The 15,645-nt window shown below is 43.9% G+C and overlaps 1 protein-coding gene across 1 annotated transcript in view; it reads left to right on the top strand.

Moving 5' to 3' along the window:
* Nucleotides 1–15,645, top strand: part of GLI2 (GLI family zinc finger 2) — a 519,949-nt gene that overhangs the window by 481,178 nt on the left and 23,126 nt on the right. Inside the window, exon 11 of the mRNA XM_033946106.1 lies at nt 5,432–5,592. Within this exon, the coding sequence (XP_033801997.1) occupies nt 5,432–5,592 (161 nt within the window). The remainder of the gene's footprint in view (nt 1–5,431; nt 5,593–15,645) is intronic.

Here is a 15,645-nt window from a genome sequence, read left to right on the forward strand (position 1 = left end):
AATAAATAAAGCATTTACACTATAGACATCACTTAAACTATTACAAGATTCTTACAGACCAATAACCCTCCCACCCAAATTATTCTTTATCATTCATAGAATCTATAGATCCTATCATAATTCCGTAATTCACTACATATTTTAAACATAAATTACACATTTATCCACTTAGACATATTTAAACTTATAAACCACCCTGTCCCCATCCCATAATATTATTTGATTATAACCTTTATATTCCTCCCACCCTCCCCACTCCTGTCCATGGAATACATGCCAGGAGACGTCCCAGAAATACTAGTCTCACGTATTATTCATCTCCAAGGATAAGGGAGGGGAGAGACATTCGATGTTGACAATGATGTGCACCAGAAAGGTAACCACACCAACAGCACAGGAATGTGCATGATCGAGAATAGGACAGATACTGCCAGCTCATTGGGACTCACCTAGCCATCTGCCTCATGCTGAATGTCCTAATCTAGTGGTGCTTTGCTAACTAAGCTTATACAACTTGTTGGCTTGCACCATAGTCATGAGTGTGGTCGCACTTGAGTCTGCCTCACATGGAAGGTCATTTTCAATAGTGCATCTAAGTCTGATTTGGAGGTCTTGAGCATGCATCCAAAAATCGGGAGGTGAAAAATGTCCATTTTTGAAACCACTAGGTCTATCTTTTTTTGAAAATCACCCTTAGGATATCCACTATCTCGGCCATTTTCTAGAAGAATGTTGAGGTCTGAGGGTGGGATGAGATTGACAGTGACTAGGGAATTGGGAGTGCACTATGCTGTGACGAGGGCTACAATGTTCTCAGTAGTTGGAGTGAAAATGTGGAATGCATTAACGGCACAATTCTGTGCTGATTGTGTAAATTTCAAGAAGTGGTTGAAAACACAATGCATTTATTAATGCATTTATGTAATACAGTACTCCCCCAATATTCGCGGGGGTTCCGTTCCAGGAACCCCTGCGAATCTTGAAAAATCGCGAATACAGTTTTCAGTGGAGGAGACAGGAGAGGGCAGTCGGAGAAGCAGGAGAGAGCAACCGGAGCACCGGTGAGTGAAGGAAATCACTCGCGGTATGCTCCGACTGCCTCTTCCTGCACTAAAGTCGGGCCTCACCAATCAGGAGCTTCTTTGACACGCAGTTCCTGATTGATGAGGCCCAACTTTAGTGCAGGAAGAGGCAGTCGGAGCATACCGCGAGTGATTTCCTTCACTCGCCGGCGCTCCAGCTGCCCTCTCCTGCCTCTCTGACTTCCCTCTCCTGCCCGGTCATTCGCGGTCGGAAAATACCGTGAATAACTGGAACCACGAATCGCCAACCGCGAATGACTGAGGAAACACTGTAGTTAGTAATGAAGATGTAAAGTAAGATGCTCTTGTCTTCATATTGATATTTGTCTTAATGATTTGTGTGTTTAATTGGAAACCACTTGGGAACAAGCGGTCTATAAATTTTTTTAAATAAAATAATAATTTTCTAAAAGAAAAATGTCCAAGTTCAAAACGTCCAACCCTAAGGGCTCCTTTTACTAAGATGTGCTTGCGGTTTTAGTGCGCGCTAAACGCTAACGCCTCCATAGAGCTTGCATTAGTATTTTTCATTTAGCGCGTGGTTTGCGTGCGCTAAAAATGCTAGTGCACCTTAGTAAAAGGAGCCCCAAGTCATTTGGAAGTAGGCGGGGGCCACCATTTTTACTCCACTGGCAACACAGACATGCCAGCAGAGCAGTGGGGCACTGCTGTGAACTTTACTTAAATGGTGCCTTCCAATACTCCCCCAAAACCTACTATACTCACCGATCACTCCAATACTCTGTTTAGCTGCAGGTGTCACTTATATGGCAGTATAGTAGCTTTGTGGTGGGTTTTGATGGGCTCACACTTTCCACCATAAATGTAGTGGATAGGGTGGGATAATAATAATAACTTTATTTTTATATACCGCAATACCACAAACAGTTCAGAGCGGTTTACATAGGAAGAGGCTGGTTACAGACAGCGATATTACAAAAAACTTTCAAAATTACATTAGCCTGGTAAGATTAAGCAATTCCCGGAAGTGTTTTAGAAGTTTATCAAGGCAGATGTGGAGTCGGAGAAATTTGATTGACTTCCTAAAAGTTTGGTAAGAAAGAGTGTTTGAGATAAAGTTGATGCGCTTTTTCCCAGGGAAAACAGATGGAAAAGACGATCAGTCATGGAAGCTAAAATTGTTTCGGTACTATGATTTGTATGAAAACCAGACTGAGAGTCGTGTAGGATGTTGAACTTCTCTAAATATTTCATGAGATTGATATTGACCAGTCCTTCCATTAGGATATGGGCCTGGGTCATCCTCTCTATGGTTCACTACACCACCCACCAGGCTACTCCAGAACCATTTTTCTTTCACATCTTTCAGGGGTGGGAGGGAGTCACTGACCACTAGGGATGTGTGGTGTCAGGTCAAAACCGCGGAAGACAAAGGCGCACGTGGACATCTGAGCGCAGCGCGGAGGCGCGCGCTAAAGAAAATAACTGTTTTTAGGGGCTCTGACGGGAGTGTGTGGGGGGAAACACCCCACTTTACTTTATATAGATCGCGCCGCGTTGTGGGGGCGGTTTGGGGGATTGTAACCCCCCACATTTTACTGAAAACTTCACCTTTTCCCTAAAAACAGGGAAAAAGTTAAGTTTACAGTATAATGAGGGGGGTTACAACCCCCCAAACCACCCACAATGCTGCCGCGATCTGTATTAAGTAAAGTGGGGGGGGGGCTCCCCAACAAAAACCCCCGTCGGAGCCCCTAAAAACTCATTTTCTTCGGCGCGCGCCTCTGTCTTGCGCTCAGTTGTCGGCGCGCGCCTTTGTCTTCTGCGGTTTTGTCTATGAACCGGGATGTGTGATGGTGGTGGTCGGGATTCATGACTTAACCTCTCCAGTAGTCATCTGGTCTTTGTGGCATCTAAATGCATTTAAAACAGGTCTGGCTCGGGACGATTAAATGGCATCCTGGACCTCTTGGGAAATGTTCAATTATTGCCGCAAGACGTCAAAATGCTAAGCCTGCCCAAATCCCGCCCACAACACGTCTCCCTTGAACTTTGGATGCACTGCGAACAAAAGGCCTAGCAGGATGTCTTGGAAGTCGGTTATGAAAATCGGCACATGGACGTTTTGGCGATTCAAATGCCCAAGTGCCGGTTTATGCCGTTCCTTGGGCGTCTTTCTTTTTTGAAAATAAACTCCCATAGTTTTATCAATAGTCATCTATGTTAATGGCTGTCCTTTGAGCGTGAAAACAGCAGCTTGTTTATACTGCGCATCCAACGTCGACATACGTTTACAAGTTGTGCGCATGTACTTTACCTGAGTTGAGTACACTTTTCCCTCTGTATTCGCGGTTTCAGCATTCGCGGTTTCGATTATTCACGGTTTATAGCTTGCTGGCTCCTCCCCCCAAATTACATCAGCTTGCATAGAGAAATCGCTGATTCCAAGCGTTTACAGATAAAATTGCCGATTCCTGGCACTTTCTTCACCGTGTTTTGCCTTTCCTTCAGGAACAGGCCAGGTCTCCCACCATGTTATTCGCAGTTTCACCATATTCATGATGGTTTTTAATAGAAAACAGCGAATAACATATGAAAAAGTTATTTGCAGTTTTTCTGTATTTGTGGTTCTCTTAATCTCCTATCACAGCGAATATGGAGGGAGAAGTGTAGAGGTATTCCCCTGCGGGGGAGGGGAAAGATTTGGGACAGGATTTGCATTTAGATGCCTATGATTAAAAATACACACGTATCTAAATAAAACAGTCAGTCAGTTCTTGTACAGGGAAAGGTCTGTGCATACTGTTTCTAGGTAGCTGAAAAGTCATAAATGCACCATAGTGGCTCAAATATGAGGTGGGGAACGGCTTGAGAAAATATTGCTTCCATCACCTCCATTGTCTTATATTAGCAGCCCACCAGAGAAGACAGCAGTGGGCATCTCAATAGGGGCACCAGCATCCCACTAGGTAGGCAAAAGAAAAGGGTGTGGGATTCTGTTGAGAAGAGAGTCAATGGCCACATACCAGAGCCAATGGAGGAGGAGATAACAGTATGCAACAGAGTCTCCCACTTGCTGCATCAAACAGATTTTCTTTACCATGCCGGCATAAATTAGGAGTTGTCTTATATGGCTGACTTATATGGCTGACTTATATGGGGGCTTATATTAGGGAAGAAAAGATCCTTAATAGATTCAAATGTTGGCTGTATAAAGTTTCAAGTTTATTAAAAATTTGATTAATCGCTTATTCAAAATTCTAAGCGATGTACAAAAAGTGAAATTGCAAATTTCAGGGGGGGGGGGGGGGGACAGAACAAACAATTTTGACTAACCAGACAGAACATACCAAACAAAAGGGAAAAAATGGGGAAAGATATACAGTTGTTGATAGTAAATAAGACAGGTAAGGAAAAAAACAACAGGGAGGGTATAAAGCAGAAGACCCTGAAAAAGTTGGAGAAATTAAAATTCTTTTGAACTTTTACGAGGCTAGCTTATTTTAACGCATAAAGATATCCTTTCCCTTTCTGTTTTCACTTTTTTTGTCCTTCATTTCATTAATTAATGTGTCGTTCCAGCCGTTTTTTACTTTTGTACTTGTCTGTTTGGTCCACGTCTTATTGTAATGAATGTAGTCGGTTTTCCCTATTTTTTTTAGATTGTACATCGCTTTTGAAATCTGAAATTGCAATTTAATCAAATTTTTAGTTAAACTCTGGGGCTCCTTTTACGAAGGTAACGCCAGAATAGCACGCTAATATGCCCGCGCGTGCTAGCCGCTCCGGCCTCCTTTTAAGCAGGCGGTATTTTTTTCGGCCTGCACGTGCTAAAAACGCTAGCGAACCTTCGTAAAAGGAGCTTGATTTCCATGGCATGAAATTAAAATAAGACCCTCACTGCACATAATACCATAGAGCTATTTGCAAAGTTGGTGGATTTAACCTTCCTGTAACGGTTCACTGAAATCCAAGCTTAGCACTGTGTGGACGACCGTAGCTGGATATTCTCCAACCCCAAGCAATGTCCGTGGTAGATTTGCATGCCATATTTCTAGTAATGAACTCCTAGAACACTTTTCCCCTTTGTGTGGGAAGTTGATTTATTCTCCAGAAGTACAGCCCTTGGCGTGTGATGCCTCAAGGTTTAGTGTCTTTATGTGCTTGTTTTTAGCTCATAAGGTCAGGATTTAACCCTCAGTCCCTTGTAGGAAATGGGCCCACACCATGATTATAACATGCTTCAAAGCTAGTCGGGTTTTCGCAAGTGCGGAATGTGGAGTACAAAATTGCTGATACTGATTCTGAAGCAGAACAAGCGTCTGTGTGCCTGTACTTCTTGTGGAATAAAAGCCCTCTACTTTTTCTGCTGCTATTTTTGTTTGAAGGAATGCTTCAAAGCCTTTATTCCCGGCTGGAGAATTTGAAGACGCACCTGCGGTCCCATACTGGAGAGAAGCCATATGTGTGTGAGCATGAAGGCTGCACTAAAGCCATTTTCCAACGCCTCAGACCGGGCCAAACACAGAACAGAACCCACTCCAACGAGGTATAAAGCTCTCTTCACCACAGAACACTTCACTTTGCCTTTTATAGTTAAGCTGTCGGTTGTTAAGTTGTTGACAATGTGTCATTGGGCCTACAAGAAAACAGAAAAGCCATAAGAAAATATAATACTTTGTAAAATATCCAGATAACATTGGTTTTAACATTTATAAGAAAGTTTCTTTTTATAAACCCAGGAGATGTAAAGGTGCAGTTTTCCAGGAGCAAAATGGAAGAAGGGATTAAGGATCAGTTAGCAGGCTCCAAATGTGGCTTAATATTAGCCGGAGACAAAGTTAAAGAGAGCATGTTATTTGATCAGAAATGTAGTACCTGGGGCAATGGGGGGATTAAGTAACTAGCCCAGGATCACAAGGATCAGCATGGGATTTGAATCCACAACCTTGGGGTGCTGAGGCTGTAGCCACACACTCCCACAATTGTTGTATGTTATATCTGGAACCCGCATGGAACTTTGAACATGCGGGATATAAAAATTTTACATAAATAAAAATCTCGAGAAGAGAGAAGAGAAATAGATGGCACGGGTAGGCAGACAAGATAGGCCATTATGGTCTTTCTGCCTTCAGTTTTTGTATGTTTTATTATAGCATAACTTTTATTGTTCCATATATGGTCCTAACCTCTAATACAGTGCTCCCCCCGCGAATTCGCGGCCCCAGTCATTCGCGGTATCTTTCCGACCACGATATGACCGGGTGGAGAGGCAGGAGATGGCAGTCGGAGCGCCAGCGAGTGTAGGAAATCACTCACGGTATGCTCCGACCGCTTCTTCCCTGTACTAAAGTCGGGCCCTCACCAATCAGGAGTGATTTCCTTCACTCGCCGGCACTCCGGCTGCCCTCTCCTGCCTCTCCGGCTGCCCTCTCATAGCTCCCCCGCTAAAAACCGTATTCGCGGTTTTTCAGCATTCGCAGGGGTTCCTGGAACCCCTGTGAATATTGGGGGGAGCACTATATATTGAAATAATTTTTCTTTGAACTGGACATTACATAATGTTACCATTTGTATTCCTGCCAAAGCCCTTATGAGTTCATGGCGGATCACAAAACCGAAGAAAATGCCTACAGTCATCTTCTTCTTTGATAACTAGTATTAGTGCTTTAGTAGAAGTAACAGTCTGTAAATACATGAAAACATAAGAATTGCCATACTGGGACAGACTAAAAGGTCCATCATGACTGGTATCCTGTTTCCAACAGCAACCAAACCAGGTCCCAAATACCCCTTAGCTAGCAGCTCAAGCTAATGAACAGATTTTTTGCTGCTTATCCTAGGAATAAGCAGTGGATTCACCAAGCTAGCTCAATAATGGCATATGGATTTTCCCTTTTAGAATTTTTTTAAACCCCGGCTAATGCTAACTGATTTTCACCACATACTCCGGCAGAACTAGATACGTAAATAAATACGCATTTGATATATCTGCTTCAAAGTTTCACAATCTTGATTTCCACGGTACCTGACCATTTACAGAACTCAATGTGAACACTGATTATAAGACAGTAGCATAGAATGTTGCTACTACTTAGAGGCACGGTACTAGTGATATGGATTGGTCACCGTAGAATGGCTCTTAGTCTGACCCAGTAGGCTGTTCTTATGCTCTTACATGTACCAAGTATAGGACAATCAAGCATTGTCGACATCCTGATGTGTTTGGCTCTGAGCACTGGGACTGAGGCATTATGACATCACCAATCTACAGCTCTGGAATGTTGCTCTCATTGGAGTTCCAAAATCTTGCTGTTCTTTGAGATGCTGGAATGTTGCTACTCTTTGGGTTTTGGCCAGGTACTAAGGACCTGGATTGGTCACCATGAGAATGGGCTACTGGGCTTAATGGACCTTTGGTCTGACCCAGTATGGCTGTTCTTATGCTCTTACATGTACCAAGTATAAGACAATCAAGCCATTGTGACATCACTGATGAGGTTGGCTCTGAGGGCACTGTGGACTGAGGCATTTATGACATCACAATCTCAGTCCGGAATGTTGCTGTTATTGGGGTTCCGGAATCTTGCTGTTCTTTGAGATGCTGGAATGTTGCTACTCCTTGGGTTTTGGCCAAGTACTAGGGACCTGGATATGCTCATAGTAACACAGCCTCTCTGCACAACTTCCACTTCATGGTTAAACAGTGGCATACTTGATCTCTGTCTCTCCCTACAAATTCTGGGGCACAGACCCAGAAGTCCTACTTTGCAACCTCTGGATCTGCTGTCAAAGCTCACTCCAGGTATGAGGTCATTTAAGTTTTGCTTTTAAATTGGATATGATCCTTTTTCGGTGTTTATTCCCATGCATTCTTGAACTCTGTCACCACAACCTTTTCCCAGGACATGTTCAAGCATTCACACAATGGACTGTTTAGAATGAGCAAATTAAATAGCAGGTAATACAAGAACTTACCCCTTCTTTTACTAGGGTTCGCTAACCAATTAGGTGTGCTCTAAACGTTTTAACGCGTCCATAGACAACCAGTCTAGCGCATGCTAAACATTAACGCATTCCATAGGACTACCACAATTAGGCGTGCGCTAAACGTTAACGGTCCAATAGGAACTTAACCAGTTAACGCATTCAGAGCACTAACATGCACGCCGTTAGCGTTTAGCGCGCACTATCGGTTTAAGCCCTTAGTAAACGAGGGCCTTAGCTTAGCTGGATTATTCAGTGAGCCCCATATCCAGTGAGAAAAGAACCAGATAAGATATCCAGTTCATACTATAGCAAACACACCAGAAAAATGGATTTAAAATTTCCACAGTACAAAATGCCAAATTAGATCCAAAAGTGGAATTCTCAAATTCAATAAATAATGCTTTTTACTATTAAATATACCCAGATTTCCATTTGTTCTATTGGCCACTTTTTTTCCTACGGTCTGGAGGGAGGAAAGGCCTTGGACTGGTTACCAGTCTTTAACAAACCAGCAAAATACCTGTTCAGCTAGATTGAACCTTATGTAATCGTAGGTCTCCCTCCACCTCCATAATTCATCAAATATGCAAATTGTGGATATGCGACCTTAGAAGCTGATCCTGATCTTAACAATCCTGGGTCCCTAGTGTAGACTGCTTCGTTTCTAAACTTCAACTGTGGGCTTTGCTTAAAAATGTACTATTCTTATATTTTGATCAGCAAATTGTATTTTATACTATTGCCTTCTTAAGGTCTCTGCTCTCTTTATTCCCTCTGAATATCTGCAAATTGTATTTCGCTGAATGTCCAGCATCCTTGACTGTAAACCGCCTAGAAGTCGCACGATTATGGCGGTATAGAAGAATAAAGTTATTTATTATTATTATTATTATTGTCTATTCAAATGAAACTGACGCTGCCCAAACCATAATTGCCCTTGGATTGGGCCAGAATTAGGAAACCTCCCTTCCTCCCTTCCTCTGTTACATTAAAAACAGGTATAGCTTTACATAGATTTTTCATCATAGAGTCCTGGGTGCCATCTTGGACTCATCATTACATTTCATGATACAGATAAATTCCTTGACAAAAAAGTGTTTTTTTAGTCTGCGCATGTTGAGGAAGGTCAGATTCCATCAAGAACATTTCTCAGTATTGGTACAATCCACTGTGCTTTCTAAGCTAGATTATTGTAGCTCAGTTTATCTGGGCATTAAGCAGACTTCATGTTAATACAGAATACAGCAGCTCAGCTCATTTTTTGGGAACGAAAGTATGATCATGTTCCCCCTTTGTTGAGAAAGCTTCACTGGCTCCAGTTCGCTTTAGGATCCAGTTTAAACGCGCATGCATAATCTTCAAGCTTCTCTAGGGAATATTTGATCATTTTGTCCCCTTATGTTGGAATCCCCTTAGACTTTGCCATTTGAGAAACACACAAAGATATACGTTAGCCTTCCCTTCCTTTAAGGGAATTAAATCTGCTGGGAAGCTCAGTCGATCTTTTGTTTTCCAGTTTGTAGAGATCTGGAATGAACTTCCTGATTCCTTAGGCTTTTAGGCCAGCTGCAATTATTTCGTAATTCCTGAAAACTTTGTTGTTCTCGCAATTTTTTAATGGTTTAACTAAAGCCTCAATGATATGATAATATTATACAGTGGTACCTCGGTTTACGAGTGCACCGGTTTTGCGAGTGTTTTGCAAGACGAGCAAAACATTCGCAGATTTGATGCCTCGTAAACCGAGCTTGCCTCGCTGTACGAGCGCCCCCCCCCGTGATCCGGCACCCCCCCCCGCCGCCGCCACCTGAGATCCCCAACCCACCGAACCCTCTTCCTTACTTCCCTCCGCATCGGCATCGCCGGCATCAGCATGTCCTGTCCCGAAAATCTTCTTCCTGTGCCGAGCCTTGAGCATGGTGCGCCGGCACAGGACATGCTGATGCTCGGCAATGCCGATGCGGAGGAAGTAAGAGAGGTTCGGGTGGGTTGGGGGATCTCAGTGGTGGGGGGGGGGGGTGCCCGATGGCGGCGGGGGTTGTGCCGGATCGTGGGGGGAGGGTTGCCCGTTCGCGGTTGGGGGGGGGGGAAGGTTTGGGGTGGGAAACATATCAAGGCAATGTTCCCTTACTTCCTATGGGGAAACTTGCTTGATATACGGAGCATTTTGGATTACGAGCATGCTCCTGGAACGGATTATGCTCGTAATCCAAGGTACCACTGTAGTTATTTTTCTTATGCTTTTCTATGTACTTTAGTTTTTAATTAGTTCTTCTTCTATGTTTTTGCTATGTACTCGTCTTAATTATATGTGAACCGAGGTCAAGCTTCACTGGAAGATGACCCGGTATATAAACCAAAGATTAGATTAGATTCTGAATTCACTTATCTTATGGTTGAAGAAACATTGATTCTAAATGCTGATTCTTATTTAGCTTCATAAAGAATCTATAGCTGTAGAGTTTCAAATATAGCTTCATAAAGATAACAGGATAACGATACAGTTATCTTAGGCTTCTTTTATTTGCAAGCCTATGTATCCAATTAAAGTTAATCGAAAAGCACATGAATGTTGGCAATATCCAGTTAACCTGCAATCTTTCTGACTGTGACTGGACCTTAAAATAGCCCAATATTTAAAAAGCACGTACCCGAATCACAGCACCTGCCATCTGGAATAAGTGTCGCTGGCCAGGGCTATCCAGCGATTTTCAATGGCACAATGTGGCTATGATGCAACTGAAAACCATTAGCTGGTCACTCAGGCACTGCCTAGAAAGCGCTGGGGCTAAGCATGGACCGTCCAAGAAATCACCCAGTACAACAGCGACATTCAGTCCACTCTTAGATAACTTAGGGAGCACAAAGACCGTTACTGAAGTAAATGAATTAAAACTATCTGGCTAGTGGACCCAAACATCACAAGTATCCGAACTAGGGGTGTATCAGACACCCAATTTTGGTATGGGTCTGGACCCCAGTTGGGTGGAAGGAAGACCCCCATTTCTCCCTCTCCCACCCAGGTGAGGCAAGGTGATCTAAATCCCATCTGGCCCATACCTACTCCCACCCCCACACTCCACCCCCACTTCCCCCACTGCCTACTTTTCAAAAAGCCAATCTCACAGCCTTCTTTCTAATGCACTCCACACTCTACAGAAAACTAGGAAGTTACGTCAGAAGGAAGGCAAGCAGCCTGCTCACTGCTGGAGATGATAGGCCAGGAGAAAGGTTTTTGGAGTTTTAGCTGGTGGGGCTTAGGATCCTCCACCTACCTCATAGAGGTGCTGGCCCCTGGGTGGGCTGGGCCCACCCATGGCTATGCCAATGATCCGATAATGCCAGAGGTTGCCACTCTGTCTGGAGTTTCGGCACTGTTCACTTTCCAGATAGTGGCAATTTTTTTAAAAAAACAAACCTGCTGAGATCACATGCTGCTGAAAATGTTGTCAGTCTCCAGAGAGAGGAGGGATTTTGTAAGTGGATTCATTTTTCCAGTTAGCTTCTGGCCTTAACCAGTTAGATGCCGTTGAAGACTGACTCTTTGTTGGTTTAAACAAACTAAACACAGTTATGTTGCTTTTAAACAGGTTAATGTCATTAAAACAAATTGCACTGATTATAAGACGACAGAGCCCTTTAAATCTAGCCTATGATTTACTGTGCAGCAGCTTATTATCCTTTTATAAAATGGTGGACCCTATACTCAGCTGGCAGCAATCATATTTTGCTAACCACGGCCCGCAGTAGACCTGGGCATTCAATGCATTGAATTTCTGGTTATCTAATCTAATCTTCAGTTTATATACCGGATCATTTCCCGAAGGAGCTCGACTCGATTTACAATTTATTAAATATAAAATGACATAGTAATAGACCATATGGAGAAAGTGCTATTAGAATAACAATTCCTGAAACAGTACTATTTATTAAGATTAAGACAGAAATTTAAAAAAGCTAAAAATATAAAATATACTTTAATTACAGTTTGTCAGCTGGTGATCTTAAAAACTATTGTGTAAACAGGAAGGATCATTTATTTTTTTCAAGAAGGGATTATGATGATTTCCTGAAGGAAAAGGGAATAGAACCTGATGGGCTCCGCGTGAGCGGACTGCTAGACATGATGGATCTCTGGTCTGACCCAGCAGAGGCACTGCTTATATCCTTAAGTTTTTAAATCTTTCCGAAATTGCTGTAACCTAAAAGTCTTAAAGAATCTGGGAGTATTGTTCCAGATCTCCACCAATTTAATTGCCATAGATTTACTAAGCTTACCTGGCACATTTAAGTCCTCTAGAGCACAGTTCTTCAACCGCCGGTCCGCGGACCGGTGTCGGTCCGCAAAAAAATCTTGCCGGTCCGCGAAGGATTCGGTCCCCGCCACAACGAAAGGCCGGCGTCAGCTGACTTGCAACTTCCTGTTGCAGTCGCTCGGTGCCCGGGACTCCTGCCCTTCGCCGGGACTCCTGCCTTCCACCGCGTTTGCCTCATGCCTTGTCTCCGCACCTCCAGACCAGCAGCGGCAGCTCTGTATATTTTTTAACTTCGGCACAGAGTGCCCCTAATCAATAGTTTAGCGCGGTTTCATGAGGCAGCTTCGGGGCCTTTGCTAGGCCGGCCCACATCGCATCATCGAAGCGGGCCGGCCTAGCAAAGGCCCCGAAGCTGCCTCATGAAACCGCGCTAAACTATTGATTAGGGGCAGCTCTGTGCCGAAGTTAAAATATACAGAGCTGCCGCTGCTGGTCTGGATTCTTGGGTCACTGAAGGAGGGCAAAGAGCAGCTGTCCTGAAGGTTTCCCTTCCTCTCGCCTTTGCAGGTCCCTTTTTTCCACCTTTTTTTTTTTCTTCTTCAAACGGCAACGGGCCCCAGCATCGACATCAATCAAGTAAGTTCCACTGTTCCTTGCAAGCGGTTCTGCTCGGCCAAAGCTTCCCCTCTGACATGAGCCACCTCAGGGGAAAGAAAGTGACCGGGAAAGGGGAGGGGAAGGGGGCAGATAATGGAAGTTGGAGGGGGGGGGGGAGAGAGAGAAGGAGCAGATGATGGAATGGAGGAGAGGAGAGAGAGAAGGGGACAGATGATGGAAGTGAGAAGAAGGGGGAGAGAGCAGAAGGCAGATGGATGTCAGTTGAGAGGGGAGAGCAGATGCTGAATGGAAGTGGGGAAAGAACACATACTGGATGGAAGGAGATAAATAAAGGGGGAAGAAAATAGTAAGATAATGGAGGGGTGAGGGAAAGGGGTGACAAGCTGTGGGTAGATACAGTGAAAAGAGGGAAACAGGACTAAATAGTAAGAAATAATTTAATTTAGATGGAGGCAGAAAATAGAGAAGGAAGACCAGAGAAGAAAAGGGAAGAGAGAGCAGAGAACAATATCAGATCTGAGTGGAGGAAATGAGAAGAGAGATGCTAAAAATCACAGGGGGGAGGGAAGGACAGAGATGCCAGACCATGAGGGGAACAGAAGGAAGATGATGGATGCCAGACCAAATTGGGGGGGGGGGGAGCAGGAGGATAGATGGAAGGGGCAGATGCTGGACTGAAGAGACAGAGAAGGTTATCATGCCGCTGTACCGGGCCATGGTATGCCCTCATCTGGAGTACTGTGTCCAGCACTGGTCACCGTACATGAAGAAGGACACGGTACTACTCGAAAGGGTACAGAGAAGAGCAACTAAGACGGTTTAAGGGGTTGGAGGAGCTGCCGTACAGCGAAAGATTAGAGAAACTGGGCCTCTTCTCCCTCGAACAGAGGAGATTAAGACGGGACATGATCGAAACATTCAAGATACTGAAGGAATAGACTTAGTAGATAAAACACTATTCACCCTCTCCAAGGTAGGGAGAACGAGAGGGCACTCTCTAAAGTTGAAAGGGGGTAGATTCTGTACAAACGTAAGGAAGTTCTTCTTCACCCAGAGAGTGGTAGAAATCTGGAACGCTCTTCCAGAGGCTGTTATAGGGGAAAACACCCTCCAAGGATTCAAGACAAAGTTAGATAAGTTCCTGCTGAACAAGAACGTGCGCTGGTAGGGCTAGTCTCAGTTAGGGTGCTGGTCTTAGACCAGAGGGCCGCCGCGTGAGCAGACTGCTGGGCATGATGGACCACTGGTCTGACCCAGCAGTGGCAATTCTTATGTTCTTATGTTCTTAGGGCAGACGCAGGATGGAAGAGAGTGAAAAGGCAATGAAAGCAGAAACCAGAGACGACAAAAGGTAGAAAAAATAATTTTATTTCTATCTTGTGATTCAAATATATCAGATTTGAAATATGTATCTTGCTAGACATAACTGGGGAGTGCAAAGCCCAGGCAGTGCCTCTTTAGCTTCCAGCTGGCTTAGGGCTCTCTCTGACCAAGAGGCAGTTGCCCTAGTTCCACTCCCCTAACACCATTCCTGTCATGTGTGACTGTGGTATTCTATTACATGATATTTGTGTAGCATTCTGTAATAATTTGGCTTATTCAGTTTTCTTGATAGTAGAGGGGATATATGTGAAGGGGAGGGGAGACAGGGGTTTTGTTAATCTTTACCCTGTATTATTTGTATTTATAAAATGACAATTGTATAGAATATTGTTTCTTTTTATACTTTAATAAAATATGTTCAATATAAAATCATAACTATTTGAGGCTTGTGCAGATGGGATCAGATGGTTTGTGGGACCGAGCTCGCGGGGATGGGGCGGCGATGGTTTTTAAAAAAATTTTAGTCTTAGTAGTTTGCCGGTCCACGAAATAATTATTTTATTTCCGCCGGTCCACAGGTGTAAAAAGGTTGAAGAACACTGCTCTAGAGCAGTGATTCCCAACCCTGTCCTGGAGGAACACCAGGCCAATCGGGTTTTCAGGCTAGCCCTAATGAATATGCATGAGAGAGATTTGCATATGATGGAAGTGATAAGCATGCAAATTTGCTTCATGCATATTCATTAGGGCTAGCCTGAAAACCCAATTGGCCTGGTGTTCCTCTAGGACAGGGTTGGGAACCACTGCTCTAGAGCAGGTCTGCCCAAGTCCGGTCCTCGAGATCTACTGGCAGGCCAGGTTTTCAGGATATCCATAATGAATATGCATGAGAGATTTGCCTGCACTGCCTTCTTGATATGCAAATCTCTCTCTTGCATGTTCATTGTGGATATCCTGAAAACCTGACCTGCCAGTAGATCTCGAGGACCGGACTTGGGCAGCCCTGCTCTAGAGGATGGAAATGATAATTTATAAATTGTTGTAATCCTTGAATGGCAAGATGTAATAGCTGAGAGATTGGAAAAACTGGGACTCTTTTCCCTGGAGAAGAGGAGACTTAGAGGGGATATGATAGAGACTTACAAGATCATGAAGGGCATAGAGAGAGTAGAGAGGGACAGATTGTTCAAACTTTCACAAAATAAAAGAACAAGAGGGCATTCGGAAAAGTTGAAAGGGGACAGATTCAAAACAAATGCTAGGAAGTTCTTCTTTACCCAACGTGTGGTGGACACTTGGAATGTGCTTCCAGAGGGCGTAATAGGGCAGAGTACAGTACTGGGGTTCAAGAAAGGATTGGACAATTTCCTGCTGGAAAAGGGGATAGAGGGGTATAGATAGAGGATTACTGCACA

Source organism: Geotrypetes seraphini, chromosome 5, assembly GCF_902459505.1.
Source record: "Geotrypetes seraphini chromosome 5, aGeoSer1.1, whole genome shotgun sequence".
In the NCBI taxonomy this organism is placed as follows: domain Eukaryota; kingdom Metazoa; phylum Chordata; class Amphibia; order Gymnophiona; family Dermophiidae; genus Geotrypetes; species Geotrypetes seraphini.